Raw genomic sequence first — 14,075 nt, forward strand, 5'->3', positions numbered from 1 at the left:
TGTGTTACGATATATCCATATATAAACTTCTAAACCGATTTGTAAAAATGACGTAAACTCTTAGTGGAAAGTGTATTTATTCAGATTTTGTGCGCAATTGAAGCAATTGTGCGTAATAATGTTTTTACGTGGAACAGTGAAGTGAGTGTCGAATGTTGCATTGTAATTGTAAATGTCAAATGATGTTTTTTGTATCTCCTAACCTTTCGGGCTACGCCGTCCGGTGTGCTACTTGTATTCGGTTTTTGTTTTCCGAGTGCTCGAAGTTTTCAGTGAGAGTGTCGTTTTCGCAAAGTCGAATGAAGAAAACAGCGATTTAGAAGAAAAATTTTCAAAAAGAAGTTTATGTTTCGTTTATGTATTTTTCTATCTGTATGTATACCTACCAATATAGAAAAGACAACCGCGACTGAAATTTTTTTCGATAGTGGTGTGCCATCTAGTGGCTAGTAGTCATTACGGTGTTAAAATTTTCTCGGTGACAGAGCGCCATATATCTGCAAATTGCAGAAACCAATTCAACCATTCGTGTTGATTGAAAACAACGTTTTATTTCTCTAATTCAACTAAAAAATTAGTTGAATGGAAATGAAGTGTGTCTTAGCTAAGAAATGACAGCACGTTTAATTGGTAAATTCAACTAAAAAAAGTAGCCATTTCAACAAGTATTTTATTATTATTAAGGGAATTAGAATTAAAAAATCTGAATTAGCCAAAGTAAGATTTTTTTTAGTTGTCTCAAAAAATAAATAACTAAAATCAGAAAACCAACTAATTTTTTCGCTTAAATGCTGATTTCGGTCTTTCCGTGTATACGATCAGATGTCTTGGTTAATTTTTTAAAAGGGCGTATAAGCAAGTGACAGTTTCTCTTTAATCACTCTCTCTTTCGATTATTGTGATGTGTTAAAAAAGACTTTCTTTGATATCACTATTCTGTTTGAAATTCGAAAGTCTTGGATAGCATTTCAAGCAAAAAGATGAGTGATAAACGTGAAAACCGCTTGTTAATTAATAGCATTAGCATTAGCATTAGCATTAGAGACCGCCCGTGTGTTGCTCCGTTATTGATCTGGACCAATTTAGATTGCAAAATGATTTTTTGAAGTAACATGTTTGGGAATAACACATTGTTTCACACTGTGCAAACTGTATTGAACCATGCATGCTGATCAATACCGACGCCGGCCACGTCCGAATGTAGATCTACTTGGGAGGGAAAGGATTGTTAGTTCGATGCATGTTGCTACTAAGAACCGAGGAATCCTCTGCATTCCCACATGCATCACAGGAGAGGATACTTTGTTAGTAAATGTTTTAATAATGTTATCATGTGTTTATTGCTCTGGGTAGCCGGCTACCAAGAATGTTTTAAAGTATTATCGTTTTATGTGTTACTTTGTGCTGGCAATATAATGCACGAAACAGTCAATCTCCGAAATTGACAAAACTCCGGACAGCTGGCTGTCGAGTATGCAGTCACTCGTTTATGCATCTACCTTTCGCGTTTTTTTAGTCATGCAAAAAAACACATTCGGATTGATAAAAAAAGGTATCATCTCACTGCTAGGTGGATTAAGCACGTTTTTATAAATGAAACTACGTGATACAAAATAAACGAGCGAATAGGATTTAGACAAAAAAGTTGATTCATTGCATTGAAATATTCTAAACAGTTATTATAAAATCATTTTAAATCACCAAACAAAAATCAACAGATTTCACACGCTTGATTCTTTATTATTTCCGCTTTATTAGTTTAATTATTTATTAAAATTATTAATTGGTTACATTAGTTGATCTGGGCAGCCGGCTACCGAGAAAAATATTAATTTACTGTTTGAAATATTAATATCAAGTGTTTTTTTACTACGTATTCAATATACCGATATATGATATCTCTGTTATTAACTTTGTAATATAAACGGATTTGCGCAATGGTTGATTTTTATCATTCATTTTATAATCCTGAAAGACAATCAATAACATGGAAGAAGAAATCATTCCTAATAAAACTTTTCTACGAAGCTAGACGGAAATTGATAGGTTGAATAGAGAGATGATTTAGTAAAATAGAGTAATCAGAAGTAAAACATTCAAAATATCTGATAACTGAAAGGAAAAAGAAACTCCTGCAGTTGTCGCCTTTTACGACATGGAAGCAGGAACCCAGTGGATCTATTCTTGGTTCATTTTTTTCCGCCGGATTCCACACGGCATCTAGGCTGGTACAGTCCGGAGAGAGCTAATAGGTACTATCAATCTCCTAGTGGACCCCAGCCCCTGAAAACCGCTTGTTAATTAATAGTAGAGAAAGTAAACAAAGAGAAACTGTCACTTGCTTATACGCCCTTTTGAAAAATTAACCGAGATATACCGTTACATCTAGATTCTATATGCATTTCATGTGAATGTCACATAGTTTCTCACATAGATTTCAATTGAAACAGAGTTGATCGTTTCAAGTGTTTTGCACATACATTTGTGCTGTACTCATTCCCACTAGAAAATAAAGTACGTAGTGAGATTCAATAACAAAACACATCACATCCAAAGGAAAAACACATCAAGCGATCGTGAAAATTTTTCTCAGTGTAGTGCGCCAATATCCGCACGCAGAGAAAAATATTGTAAAAATAACTAAATTTTGGTTTCACGCAACGATTTATTTTGTTGAAATAATGACAAAAGAAATTGCAAACACTGTTGCTTGAAGCTACAAAATTAGATATTTGATATTGTTCAGTGCATTAGTTTGTTTCAAGAAACATTTTGTTAAAAATAACAAATATTTTACTTGCGCGTTCATGTTAGTTTCTTGACAAACAATTTCATGGTAAATTTAGCTTTAGGTAAAGATAATGCTATTGGTTCTTTGAATTTATAAACTTAGGCAGTTGAAGTGAACGATAAGACTCAAACCTAAAATAATTAGTATTTCAACATACGCTTATGTTTGTTTTTGTTTGTCATTATTCTTGCAAAAAGATTTCTTTCAAACTGATTTTTCAAGGTCAATTTTTAAACTAATTTTATTTCGATTTGTATCCATTTTCAAATTGTAAATTGCTTTCAATAGCTGTTGGGCTTTTTTGTCGAGGGACGATCAAAATTATTACATGTCACAATCAATGATTCGGTGCTCCATGATTCTGATCAAGATAGAATTCCTTCATCAATTATTTTCTGTAAAAAACGTGTTTTGTAATGTAATGCAAGTTAGTAATATTTTGAATTATCCATACATACACTTGAACTGTTAAAAGACCCCAAGGAAACGAAAGAAACACTTAAATTTTCCTTCTAAAACACGTGCAAACTTTTTTGATTATCCTCGGGAGAAAAATTCTCTGGTTTATAAGAAACAAAACTGATACGGTTAATTCAAACTATAAACTGAGTTGTCATTACACAAATAAGATCATAGATAAAATGAACCAATTTTTTCTTGATATAAATTTAAAACACGATTGAATCAACAAATACGTTGCCAATAACTTCAACGATTGAATCAACAAATACGTTGCCAATAACTTCAACTCAATTTTTGTTGACATGGAATAAATGGCTGATTTATTTCAACGATAAAATCTGCCGAAACAAACCAGTTTTTCGTTAGCCAGGATGAGGATTTGTCTTTAAATCAAATAGATATAATTGATGATGTAGAAGGGAGCAATTGGTTCAAAACAATCATATACTTGCTTGAAATCAACAGACATCATATTTTAAAATCTACTGACTGAGCTCAATTTCTCTGCGTGCGCATGGCGTTTTTGCTACCTATGGGCAGAAATGCCAGATATTTTCATACAAAATCTGTATTACTTTGATTAAAAAATCTGTAAATATCTGCATTCATAATTAAATCGAAATTCTTGAAATAAAATAATGTTGGAAGAATGGTATTGAAACATTTAATGGCTTTAGAATCAGGAATTTCAATGAGCGTTCAATACTCATATCTTCAAAACTCACTCTAAAACGACGAAATTGAATATATGTAAATATTGTCATCGCCAATCGGAATAAACAAAACATAATTTCTTCGTAAGCTCACGTGGGATTTCTGCGTATTACGCGCAACCTTAAGGTCTGAGGACAGAGGGTCACGTGTTGAGTTTTAAATCGACCACGTGGCTCGCTCAATTCCCTTTGCGCATCGTATTTCTCTTGTACTCTCTCGTACACTGAAAATAATTTGCACGCTAGCGACGTGTGCAAAGCATTTGATCTATCACTGCTTGTAGAACACATGAAATTCATGAAAATATACACCTAACTCATAAAATGAGTGTAAAAACTGTTTATGTGTAGTGGAAATCATGCTACGTTTATATGAAATGCACTTAAAAACGATCAGATATATCGTTACCTTTAGATTTTATATGCATTTCATGTGAATGTCGCATTGTTTTTCACATAGGTTTCAATTGAAACAGAGTTGACCGATTCAAGTGTTTTGCACGTACATTTGTGCTGTACTCATTCCCACTAGAAAATGAAGTGTTTAACACATGTAATTCAATTCAATAGCAAAACACATCATATCCAAAGGAAAAACACATAAAAGCTAAGTGAAAAATAATCTAATCTCGTATCTTAGTGAAATTGCACATGAAATCTTGAAACAAATCGCTTTGGTTATGTATTGATATGAAAAAGCATATGAAATTGAAGTGGTGTTTACATATGAATCGATCGTGCAAATTTTTATCAGTGTATATGAGCAAACTGTACCGGCGTTGCCAGCATATATTTTATTATTTTGATGAGAAGTTTTATCACATTAATCTATCGTATGGGTTGGACATTACATGGATTCCAATGAACAATGAAAAAATATTCAACTTTCACAGAGATTGAATGTCTGTGTGTTTGGTAGCCTTGTCGATCCAAATTTATTTCTCTCTCCTTTTTCAGAATGCTATCAGGAAACCAAAGTGAAAAAAAATGGCGGATGCATTGAAACTGACTTTGTTTCACAGCAAAATACAAGACTTTATTTTTATCGCGATAACATATATGTTTTTATGTACTAATCGCATCTAAACTAAATTATCTAGACTTTGTCACGGTAGATTTATGATACAAGCCTTCAAAGCCGGGCTATTCGATGAATAAGTAGAGGTATGCATTTCCGAGCGTTCCATTTTTCTGCGGTTCTTCAGTCAGAAAAAAATACAACACGACCGCTAAACTCAATGAATCATTCTCAAAATTTCTCAACTAAATTTCGAAGACATTGTCAGGTGGGTTTTTCTACATTCTGCACCGTTTCCATGAAAATTTAATTTGCAACGGGAAAATAGCAAAAAACCTACCACTTTACGGTACTGTCCTTAGCCCTTAAATACAAAATCTAAACAGACTGGGAAGATGGGGAAGAACTCTGGCTCCCAGTAGTATGACAAACAGCTGGCAGCCATGTCTCCCTCAGAACCGATGAAACGATGAATCCTGCGGTGGATACGGTTGTATCGTTTGAGGTGTATATCTGGCAGCGGTGAGGCAGCCGGACACCAGTATGGCTGACAGCCATATTTTGCCCGCTGGCAGTCGTTAGTCAGCGGTCTGGATGTCAAGCCTATGCTGGTAGATTTTTTCGACGATCTAGTATTCTTTTTTTCGGCGGTCAAACACTCATGCAGCTCGTTGCGTGCCAAACTCCAATCGTAGATCTAGCAAGCATTGCACAGTGGTTCAAAAGCGCAATTTCACGCTCTTAATTGATAACTCATAGGATCGTGGTTTTTGAGGTACAGTATCTTCAGAAAAGTTGCTCAGAATGATAGACGCCATCTTTTGGCAAATTTTGTTTATGTGATTAATCCCCCTGAAAGTGAGATAAAAATTTTATTTTAGCTCAGGGCCAACATAGGAGCTAAGTTACTTCGACAAAGTTGTGCAGAAAGTTATATCAAACAAGTTTGCTGAAGGTACTAATCCCGTAACTTGAGTTCAATTCAAGATATAATGTATTTTCTGAAAAGGGTTTTCAAAAACCAGTTTTGGTAAGGAAACATATATATTTTCAGTTTATATAAGTTTTTCATGTTACAAAGTTTTTTGTCTTTAAAAACTATACAACTTTCTCAAACATACTATGCTGCTATCATTTCAGTTTAATGAAATAGAGAAATTTTTCATGTTTTTTCAAATAAAATTCTAACTTGTCTATTATCAAAAGGCGCAGGAAGGTGCAGATGAGACTACTTACATATTAAACTACTTCAAAAGAGCTTTCATACCGTGGTTGAATTACTCGTCTGCGATCGTCTGCAGACGAGATATGTTCTTTTCAAATATCCTTGTCCTTGACATTTGCAATGATAAGGTTCATTGTATTTTAGATCAGATTTCAGTATATATTCGTTACTATTCATTCATTCATTACCACAGAATTTTTTTTTGGTGCACATTGAAGTCTATAAATTGAATAGTTTAGTAATTGTTTTGTCACGATTTTTAAAAAAGTCATCATCAAATCGAACTAAGTTATGTCATCTTCTGGTAGAGAAAAGTATGATCAAAACTTATTTTTTAGTTATTTGTATTTATTTTATGATAGCTGGCAATATTCTTAACTAGCTAAAAGACTCTTAGCATCGTTCGACAGATTCTTCTTGGACTGTTTTGGCCATTTAAGAATATTTGTAACCAAAGGAGCCAATGAAACTAATAACCAATTTATGGGATCCCGATTCGTAAGTGATCTGGATTACTCGCGTGTATAATACCCCCAACATCTGTATAAAAGAAACTTTTTAATCATTATGAACAGTACAATATAGCAAGCGTTTATCGATCTCCACATTAATTGATGAATAGAGGATATTTATCCACAGAGCTTTTCTATAGAAAAAAAACATATCAAAAAATTACATAACGTAATTTGACATGATAATTGCCTTTTTACAAAGTCGTGGCTTCTTATCTTACTTTCAAAACACGTCGGACAGTTACTTCCAAAAAACCGTCTGTAATTATTACTAAACTTTTTTATTTGTAGACTTCGATGTCCATAAAATCCTTTTATTGTGAGAGTTACCATGGTAACGAATATATACTGAAGTCTGATCTGATATACAATAAACTTTATCATTGCAAATGTTAAGGACAAGGATATTTGAAAAGAACATATCTCGCCTACAGACGATCGCAGACGAGTAACTCAACCACGGTATGAACGTTCTTTTGAAGTAGTTTAATATGTTAGTAGTCTCATCTGCACCTTCCTGCGCCTTTTGATAATAGACAAGTTAGAATTTTATTTGAAAAAACATGAAAAATTTCTCTATTTCGTTAAACTGAAATGATAGCAGCATAGTATGTTTGAGAAAGTTGTGTAGTTTTTAAAGATGAAAAACTTTGTATAACATGAAAAACTCATATAAATTGAAAATATATATGTTTCCTTACAAAAACTGGTTTTTGGAAACCCTTTTCAGAAAATACATTATATCTTAAATTAAACTAAAGTTACGGGAATAGTACCATCAGCAAACTTGTTAGAAATAACTTTCTGTACAACTTTGTCGAAGTAACTTAGCTTCTATGTTGGCCCTGAACTGAAATAATATAAGTATCTCACTTTTAGGGGGATTAATCACATAAACAAAATTTGCCAAAAGATGGCGTCTATCATTTTGAGCAACTTTTCTGAAGATACTGTACCTCAAAAACCACGATCCTATGAGTTATCAATTGAGAGCGTGAAATTGCGCTTTTGAACCACTGTGCATTGGCTACTTCTTCAAACGGAAAATTCCATTGTCCATTCAAAACAATGATTTTTTGGATTTTTCACACTATCCCGGCAAGGATATTTATATCTTGCGAACGAGTATTTTTTAAACAACAAGCAATGGTTTCAACGAAAACGATGCTGTTTCCGGAAACTTTCCTTTGATCTGTCATTATTTCAGGAACCGTACGGCAACGATGGGAATAAAATTGACACTCGAAGGCCGTTCGAATTTCCCATTAAAAATGAACGAAAAATAAGTATCGGCTTATTTTTAACTGGATTCAAAATGCTACTTTTCAATGCGGTGTATTATTTCCGATCAATAAAATACTAAACGGAGTGATGAGTGATTTTTATCAAGGTCATTGAAATTATGTTGCAACCCTTGAAGGGTGTAATAAAACAGAAATCTGGCGATGATTTCTTCATGAGTTCCTACCGAACGTACGTGAATTAGGTCATAAACAATGTGTCATGATTCTCGAGAAAGTTCACATGCTCGTTTGAGCTACTCATCGGTTGAATTATTGATGTCGTCAGCATTAGCGGAAAGAACTCAGCAGTTTTCTCCGTTGACGATATTCCGAACGTGGGATTCTTTTTCGAAAGTTTTACCGGAAGAATCGTAAAACTGTTCGGATCCAATCGTTCCATCGGAAATTTTTTCAACTGTCACGTGTTTCGGAAGCATCGTTCCGAGCAAAAAGGACCCCATTAAAACACATTGCGGGGCGTTGAGAGCTTCTCAGTTTCCACGATGCAGCCGACGAGGAATTTTGTCCCCCCAAAGCCACAGGTTTTAGCACTGGCACTGAACATGCTGGAGCGAGTTGGCCTCTGGGGTGACAAACGTGTTCGATATAAATGTGCTCTCATGGTGTCCTACATGATGGTCGTTACGATTGTTCCGAAAATTATTCTTGGATCCGGAAAAAATACAACCGCATCGGTCATCCGAAACCTGTCTGAGATTATATTTACGTTGGAAGTTAACGTTACTTTCGTGATGTTCGCCGCTAAGAATGGTACTTTCAGCAAACTTGTGGATAGTTTGGAAAGAATTTTGAGTGACAAGTGGCCGAAGCATTTGGCGGATGAAATCGAATCGTTCAATCGACGGATGGAAAAGATTTCGAAATTCTACTTTCTTTACATGACCGTTCTGGTGGTAATTTATAATCTCGGTCCCAATCTTTCCAATCTTGTTAAAGTGATTCTGTTTGACGAAGATAACCGAGGCGAATTTACCATGATTTTCGAAATGCAGTGAGTAGTACATGATCAATAATACTTGGAATGTTTCCTATATTCCGCCATTTTCCAGATTCTACTGGTTGAACATCCGAAGAAATTCGTGGCATTATTTCATTTATGCCGGATTTTGCGCCCCAGCGACGATGATTTGCACTTTCGTCGTCGCATTGAAGGGATCCTTGTTTCAGGTAATAATCTTGTACGGCTCCAAACTGTTTGATCTAGTGTCAAAACGAATCGAGACCATGGCCAACTTGATCGACGAGGAAGAACGCCGCAAGGAACTTCGTGAAATTGTACAGCTGCATCAGTTGGCGTTGGAATATTTGTCATATCTGGAGAGCACCATGAATTTGATTCTGATAAGTCAAATGATGGGCTGCCTCTTCGTGCTGTGTCTGGTATTGTTTTATGTTACTTCGGTAAATAACACAAACCGCTTGATTTAAATTGTACTAATAAATGCCAATTTTACTTCGACGAAAACAGAATTTTGGAGTAGATGCCATCAATATATGGATTATGTTGTTAGTGCTGCTGATCGAAATGACAATCTACTGCTTCATCGGAACTGATTTAAGTGAAAAGGTAAGCTAATAAAAAAAATTAATTCGATTTTATCCCTGATTTTCCACCCTTTAGGCTGCCGAAGTAGGACACGCCATGTACCGTTATCCCTGGTACAAAGATCCCGTCGATATGCAAAAATCGGTCCAACTGATCATTCAACGGGCACAGCGACCAGCCGGAATTACTGCGGCAAAGTTCTACTTCGTTAATGTTCAAAGATTGGTCCTAACGATCCGAGCTACTTTCTCGTATTTCCTAGTACTGAAGGATGTATTCTAGTTGAACGCGTAAGATGGTTAATGAAATCGAATAATAAAATCAGCTTTGAGTCAAATTTAGAAAAAAATATTCTTTTTCGATATCAAATTAAATTTCATTATTATGTTGTTAAGAAAATGCGCATATCTAGTTGAAATATTTGAGTTTAAGATTCAAAATTATATTCGCTTTGCAATATGAACGAGAGAAATGATTTTGTTACTAATTAGTTTAGTTGCTTATTAGTTACGGTAATTTTGAATATATTGCTCATTTTGTGGAGTACTTCGCTAAATTCATATGAAGTTAACGCAGCACCCCTCCTAAATAAATAAATCAAAACCGAGTTGATAATTTTTTGCTTATTAGTTTCTAATTAGTTCCGGTAATTTGGAGTTTGTTGCTCAGTTTTTAAAATTCAAATCTATCGCAACTAAATAGCAACTACTAAGTAACAAACTATCCGTTGGGTTTCGTTTTGCTTTTAAGGTTATTTAAAAGCGGTGCTTCGTTAACTTCACATGAACTTGTAGCGATGTACTCAAAAAATTCAGCAACATTTCAAATCTACCGTAACTAATTAGCAACAAATAATCCATTTTGTTCGATTTGTTTTCACGTTAATTTAAGAGGGGTGCTTCGTTAACTTCATGTAAACTTAGCGAAGCATTAAAAAAAATAAAAAATAAGCTCAGCAACAAATTCTAAATTACCGTAACTAATTAGCAACTAATTTGCAACAAATTATCCACTGGGTTTCGATTAGCTTTCAAGCTTGTTCAAGCGGTGTTTCGTTAACTTAGCGAAGAACTTTAAAAAAATGAGTAACATTTAAAAACTACCGCAACTACCCAAGTAGCATGTTAAGTTGTTGTCCTGTATTTTTCTACTGATTGTGCAAATAATCAAGTAAGTTTATATTACTATTCTTGTAAGTGTTGTGTTATGGAAAAAGCGCAATTTCCTGTGTTGTGCAACATATCTTTAAGTTCTTCCGTTATTACGAACATTTGTTCACAATTATTGTGCAACTGATACAAAACTCATGCGTCGATCCCATCACAGAGGCAGTCACAAAATCAGCGAAAAAACAATTGTGAAACTCGTGAAAACTACTACCTACTGTAAACAAGAAATGGAATGACATTTACAAAAACACACAAATCTAAGTTCTAATAAATAAATTTCACATTTGATTTTCAATACAACTGTTCTTAACACAAACATAGATCTTGTAAAATAACCTGCACATGAAAAATGGTAATGCTACATATTGTAGAATTGATCTTTTGTGTTTTTGTAAATGAAAAATCGACAACGAACTGCTTTTTTTATGGTGAAACATGTCTTCGTACGCCTGAAATTTTCAAACGCCTTTGAATTAACGTGTTTTGATGATTGTACACCAACTTCTGTGAAAATAACGAACTATTATTTTTAAAGAGAATCATCGGAATGGTGTTTAAAATACGTATATTCAAGCATACTTAAAATTTCCAAACGGTTTTGATCGAACCAATGTTTTATTGAACCTGAAAAATCTCGAAATGAATTTTTCTTCATTTTTTTCTAATATGGCATCGATGGTAACAGTGAGTTGAATAGAAAATGGTTCACGCATACGGTATACATTAACATGTGAATATTTCAGAGAGAAATATTATACGTTTTTATTTTAAACAAACTAGTTGAATTAAGTAACAATACAGTATAAAGATTCTTAACGGGCCCGATATTTGTGTGACGCACTGTAGGTATTATTTTGGCAAGCCCATGTGTTGGAGTTGTACAAACAAGTTGCACAAACAGTATCATGAGAGTAACTTTAATGAACTTAACTTTTCGTTCAAAAGTGATGTCAGATCTGCTCATTATTTCAGCAAGATGAAAACCAAACACAATTGTTCTGATTGAGTTTTGTTTCCATTGCGTATGCAATGTTGTATTTCCGCAACATTTATGATAATATTCTCATCTTTGTATGTTTTGTTTTTATTTCAAATAGATAAATCTTGCATAACGTTTTTGGCAGTTTTGGATTTCATATCATTGTTTTTCAAAAAATGAAGGAAACTACTCACACTGAACTACAATTTTATGAGGCAACCAAAACTATGCAGACTTAACAGAAATTTTTTTTTCACAGTAATGTTATGATTCGGCGTATTAATTTTCATCTTCAGGAGAGCATCATTTTGTTAATTTCTATTACACAAGAGATTAATAATCATTTCGACATATTTTGTGTTCAATACAATTTGGAAATTTGTTTATAAGTTGCACAATTGGTGTAGTTACTTCTAGAACTGTTTGTGCAATATGGACAAGTTGGTGATCTGCTACATAGTTGATTTAGACGTACTGGAAGTAGTTCTACAGTGATTTTTTCGGTAGTATTGTGAAACTTTACAAGGATAAATTCGGAACGGTAGTGTTTTAAAGGAATACCAAGTTAAAAGAAAATGGCAAAAACTTTCAAAAGATACTAATAAACCGGAAGTCACTGTTTTGCATTTCAAAACCACCTCAAATATAATTTTCCGAGGTCTACTTTCCAAAAATATCCATATTGTAAGGGTTTTAAAGGAATATCAACAAACCGGAAGTAGCCATCTTGAATTTCAAAACTACCTCAAACATTGTTTTCTGACATCTACTCATCAATTCCGTTCCGAAGATACCCATATTGTTAGGGGTTTTAGGTAATCTTAATAAACCGGAAGCCGCCATCTTGGATTTTGAAACAAGCCCAAACATCATTTTCTTGCACTTACTCTTCACATCCGTTCCGAAAATAAACATATGATGCGCGGTTTCTACAATAATCACACAAAACCTTTTTTTCGAGCTACCTCTTTTTATGAACCCCCGTTTAGTTCGTAAATGGAGGTTTCTGTATAATTAGCAACTGATAAAAAAAAAACCAAAGCAAAAAAGAGCAAACCTTCATTTTGAGAAAATTATTTCCAATTTTAATTGTTCATATTCTGCTTTCGTCAGAAGAACTGAACTGTCAAGATTTCCAAAAAAAAAACGACTTAGGAGGGTTCAAAACTACCGTAATTGATTAGCAACTAATAAGCAACAAATTATCCACTGGGTTTCGATTTGCTTTCAAACAAGCAAATCGAAACCCAGTGAATAATTTGTTGCTTATTAGTTGCTAATTAATGACGGTAGTTTTGAACCCACCCAAATAAACAAATTGAAACCCAGTTAATATTTTTTTGCTGATTAGTTTCTATTTAGTTCCGGTAATTTTGAATTTGATGTTCATTTTTGAACATTCAAATCTAACGTAACTAATTAGCAACTAATAAACAACAAATTATTCACTGAGTTTCAATTTGCTTTTAAGTTTATCTAGAAGCGGTGCTTCGTTAACTTCATAAGAACTTAGCGAAGTACTCAACAAAATTGAGCAACAATTCAAAACTACCATAACTAATAAGCAACTAATAAAAAACAAAGTGAAAAAATCTTCTTTTTACGGAAATTATTCCCATCTTTAAAGGTTCAAGTTATGTTTACGTCAGACGAACTGAACTGTCAAAATTTTCCAGAAAAAAAAACGATAGCACTAAATGAATGCTTACAGCATAAAATCGCTAGTGCTTGTACATTTCATATTAGCACTTTATAATCATATCTAGCTAACTATGATGCTTCGTAACTGAACTATTTTTAGTGTTGATATCATGCCAACTCAGTGCTGTGGACACGTCACTGATACTGTTATCCGTCGATCGCCTTTCGCTGTCATTTTCCATTGAAGTCGAAACGAATTCAGTTTCGTACCCATTGCTGTCAAAACGCTCGGGCTGCATTATTAGTGCAACATCCGTTTCGGAAATGCAGGACTTACACAATCCAAACTAGAACTACCATAGGCCATAGGATCAATCTGGCCAAACTTTCCACTCGGCCGAAACGGAACCTAACCGGAAGGTACAGAAATTGTTTTCCGGTCCCGGTCATCGGGATAATGCAGTAGTAGTTAACGGTGTGTTTGTTTTCTTGTAGTTGCTGTTGTTCTTTTCTATTTCAGTCTGATTCGTAACTGGGTTTGTTATCTCATTTGCTCAGTTGACCCAATTCAAATTTGGTCAATACGTACGGCGGTCCACATTTCGCAGGAAGCCTGGATTGCCGGAGGCAGATTTTCCATCGAGATTCCGGAGCCGTCGATTGTTGCGAGTTTGGTCACCAAATCTGCCTCCTAACTGGTTTATCCAAACATTGA

At 34.3% G+C, this 14,075-nt stretch overlaps 2 protein-coding genes across 2 annotated transcripts in view; both read left to right on the forward strand.

The window, feature by feature from the left end:
• LOC131431625 (latrophilin-like protein LAT-2) overlaps positions 1 to 14,075 on the forward strand; it is a 255,932-nt gene that overhangs the window by 227,436 nt on the left and 14,421 nt on the right. The gene's annotated exons all lie outside the window — the stretch shown is intronic.
• On the forward strand, positions 8,990 to 9,864 carry LOC131431626 (odorant receptor 4-like). Its single transcript, XM_058597452.1, has 3 exons — positions 8,990 to 9,426; positions 9,494 to 9,592; positions 9,647 to 9,864. The coding sequence occupies exons 1-3, from the start codon at positions 9,028 to 9,030 to the stop codon at positions 9,851 to 9,853; spliced, it is 705 nt and encodes a 234-aa protein (XP_058453435.1). The 5' UTR covers positions 8,990 to 9,027; the 3' UTR covers positions 9,854 to 9,864.

Source organism: Malaya genurostris, chromosome 2 (assembly GCF_030247185.1).
Source record: "Malaya genurostris strain Urasoe2022 chromosome 2, Malgen_1.1, whole genome shotgun sequence".
In the NCBI taxonomy this organism is placed as follows: Eukaryota; Metazoa; Arthropoda; class Insecta; order Diptera; family Culicidae; genus Malaya; species Malaya genurostris.

Coding starts and splice junctions, on each gene's coding strand:
- LOC131431626 (XM_058597452.1), top strand. CDS start 9,028: ATGATCAATAATACTTGGAATGTTTCCTATATTCCGCCATTTTCCAGA. Junction 9,427..9,493: donor TATTGTTTTATGTTACTTCG/GTAAATAACACA, acceptor CGACGAAAACAG/AATTTTGGAGTAGATGCCAT. Junction 9,593..9,646: donor GAACTGATTTAAGTGAAAAG/GTAAGCTAATAA, acceptor TCCACCCTTTAG/GCTGCCGAAGTAGGACACGC.